The sequence below is a fragment of the Miscanthus floridulus genome, chromosome 19, assembly GCF_019320115.1.
Source record: "Miscanthus floridulus cultivar M001 chromosome 19, ASM1932011v1, whole genome shotgun sequence".
Classification (NCBI taxonomy): Eukaryota; Viridiplantae; Streptophyta; class Magnoliopsida; order Poales; family Poaceae; genus Miscanthus; species Miscanthus floridulus.
The window spans coordinates 116,900,166-116,903,553 of NC_089598.1; the positions used below are offsets into that span (position 1 = coordinate 116,900,166).

At 54.5% G+C, this 3,388-nt stretch overlaps 1 protein-coding gene across 1 annotated transcript; it reads right to left on the reverse strand.

Annotated features, from left to right (window-relative positions):
- Positions 1–1,527: 1,527 nt before the first annotated feature.
- LOC136529316 (uncharacterized) lies at positions 1,528–3,065 on the reverse strand. The gene is made up of 2 exons (XM_066522396.1): positions 2,747–3,065; positions 1,528–2,075 (listed from the first exon to the last, which is right to left on the reverse strand). Exons 1-2 carry the CDS (start codon positions 2,832–2,834, stop codon positions 1,870–1,872), a joined length of 294 nt encoding a protein of 97 aa, XP_066378493.1. The 5' UTR covers positions 2,835–3,065; the 3' UTR covers positions 1,528–1,869.
- Positions 3,066–3,388: the final 323 nt, after the last annotated feature.

Consider the following 3,388-nt stretch of genomic DNA (forward strand, 5'->3'; position numbering starts at 1 on the left):
GGTCCCCGCCGTGGCCCCCGTCGCCGCCGTCGTGGTGTCCACCCTTGGGCCCGACACTGTGGCCATGGTCGACGACATTGTTCGGTCGTCCGCCAATCTCGCACGCACCACCGACCTACCGACGCTAGGCCTTGAGAAGCCTCGCCACCTTGGCGTCACACGACAAAGAAGCGCCAAACCCCGAAAAAACCGCAGGCATAGCAAACCCCCAAACCCAAAAGGGGAGGTTGATTACCTCGCGTGAACGACGACATAGGCGCCACGGGATTACCTCGCGCGTGAATGGCGAGCCAGGCGCCACGTGGAGCAGGTGTGGTGCAAGCCGGCTGGCAAGGAACATGGTCTTGATGTGACCTAGGGCCGCCGATCGCTCTCTACCGATTGCTCTCGGGGGGGGGGGGGGGGGGGGGGCACGCAACCACGGGCCGGGAACGTCGCAGACAGAGAGCCGTTACGGAAATTGCGAAAATGGTAATAGGCTCTCTTTATTAGTAATATCTTCCACCAAAAGCGGGAAAACCTGTTACCGATCGAACTTTTTAGAGAGTACAACTTAAGCATGTGCATGACCCACACACTTTGCACAACACATCACAAACTGACTCCGACCGTAGACCAGTTTTTTTCTGGGCCACGGCAGGGGTGAGCCCACCTGTATTCAATGGTATTCAATTGAATACCCAAATTTTTTGGCAAAAATTTCATATATATAGTGTATATACAAGTCTGTATATGAAAAAGAAAAAGAAAAATACAGTGAACTGCATACCTGTACATACCATTCAGCCCAATTTCTACTCGTTTTCCCTTCCCATCCAAGGCCCAGTGCTGCCCCGTGGCCCATTTTCTCTAGCTGAGGCCCAAGGATGCATGCTCGGCGCTCCCAAGTCGCCCTCCTGTAGCGCCGCTCCCGCAATCGTACGGAGAAAGTCGAACGGCTTCGCGCGGCGTCCGGCGTCTGGCAAAAGAAACCCTTCGGGCCTCCGTTCGTGCGACTGCGGGCAGGGGGCAGGAGGCGCGGCCGCGCGACGCGGCAGGCGGCAGCGGGCCAGTAGCAGGCAGCAAGCAGGCCGGCACCAGGCACCAGGCAGCGATCTGTAAGTTATTCACTCACAAAGTTTTAGGGATAGCAATTCTTGAACTATATATTATGCAGTTTTAACTAGGAGTATATGGCATTATACATGCCAAATATTAGCCATTTGGTTGTCAAAAAAATTTTAGTACCCCTATATAGTTTGAATACCCAGCCCTCAAATCCTGGGCCCGCCGCTGCGCCGCGGCGTGTGCCTGGGTTTGTGGGCTTCGCAGAATCAGGCCGTGGGCACTGGCCACTTCCACACTCAGCCATGTTTGGAGATATTAAAAAAAAAACATGTTTGGAGATGGAGCGCAGCACAGAATTCAGATCACTGACGCAATCTGATCGCTCTTCAGAAAGCAACGCATCCAAATAACGCTACAGCTCCTACCAGGAAGAGCAACGAATGCACCAGCCCTTCATACGAAGAACAAAGACACACGAAAGATGAATAATTCAGACTGTTAAAAGCGCACCAAACTCTTACAATCTCAAGTTCAGAACTTCATATCAGAATGAAGCACCAGATGGCACAAACCATATATGCTTATAGGATATAGGAGTAGCTTGCAAGAACGCGTTGTCCCCAACTGTACAACAGGCAGGCCCTTATACTACACACAACCCTTTCAGTTCAAGCTTTGAGTCTCGCAATCTTGGTAGGCTTCGCTGGGGAGGTCAGAGGTGGATAACGACGTGACATCATGATTAGGACGATGTCCTACTCGCTCATGGGAAACCAGGCTCTGATAATAACATTCCGTGTGATGCTGCTGTCGTGTGCCATCTCACCGCGCGGTGGCGGTGGCGCGGGGCGACCGGACGGGCCAGAACGGCAGGGTCCAGAACGGCCGCTTCCGCGGCGGCTTTGGCAGCGCGTCGCCGCTAGCGGCGGCAACGGCCTCCTTCTCCGAGCTCAGCATGTTCCACATCACCTGCACGTCCTGGTACCCGCAGGTCTGCACGTCCTGGTGAAGGCTCAGGATGCCACACTCTGCATTGGTCCAATTCGGAAACATGGGGAGGAAAACATTAATTACTGCTTACTTTTTTACTACTCAATTACAATTTCAGTTAAAGCAGCAGATTCCGGTGAGTGAAGATAAAGATCAAATGATGAACCACGAGAATCACAAGGATCGCAAAGGAGATTGGGTGGTCCAAGGCCTAATTGTCTGCATATCCCCACTCCCAACGGGCGGTTGCAAGCAAGAAAGATAGCGTGTCATGAATCTTGGTGTGCAGGGACCATTACCCATCGCTAAATGATTTGTTTGTTTCTTGTGATCTTTTCTTTTTCTCCTTTGTCGTTTCAAGAAAGGAGGTAAAGCCTGTGTTCTACTGCAGTGAAACAATGCTAGCAATATGCCTAGATCTGCCGACATTGCAAACAGTTTTGTGTTCCTCGTCAAAAAGAATCGTCACTTCAACATACAGCAATTCGACGAAACGAGCTCCAATTTTTTATGGCATTGTGCGAATCCTAAATGTGCGTGGTTAGTAGCTGGCGTTCGCGCAGGAGATTCATGCCATGAACTACTCCTTGACTGCCGCTCCTGCTCTAAGCTTTTGCTCTCGAACGAACACGATTACGCTGCCGACTGCCGTGCAGAGCAGAGGTACTGAGGAGGAGCTAGAAGTAGAGAGCACGGTCTGCTTACTTACCGCCCTTGCGGACGCGCGCGCGCGCGGCGGCGACGGCGAGCCAGGCGCGGCACACGGGCGCGACCACCCTCGCGCGCCACCACGCCATGACGCGAGTCCCGATCTGCTGCTGCTGTCGCCGCCTGCCTGCCGGCTGCCGCGCGTCACCGCTGCCGCCGGACCCGCCGACGCACGGCTCGGCTGGCCGCCGGGGCCGACCGCCCAGCCTTGCCGTGGTTGAGGCCTGCCGTCGCAGGCTCGCGAGGAGCCTGCCGCTAACCGATCTCTCCCAGAGAGAGAGAGAGACAGTACTCCCTTGCCCCGACTGCCAGTAGAGCGTTTTATGGCCTTATGGGTTCATCTTCCTAAAGCCTGGCTCACCTTTTAAGTCAGGGTAGCCTAAGACATGCTCCAGCAATGCAACTTTAGGTTGCTGACTATGATGATAGAATCACCTTGCATAAAAATGGAGGTGAACTTGCCACCATTTACCAGCAGCAGCACCATGTCCGACGAGCAACGAATCCACACAATCTCCACCGCGACCACGCCAGTCGCCTCCGATGGTCGTCCGGCGCGGGCCTCACATCATCAAGCTTCACGGTTCCAACCCACCCCTCCTCGGCCGGGGGCCGCGCCGGGGCCGTCCCTGCGCCCTTGCGC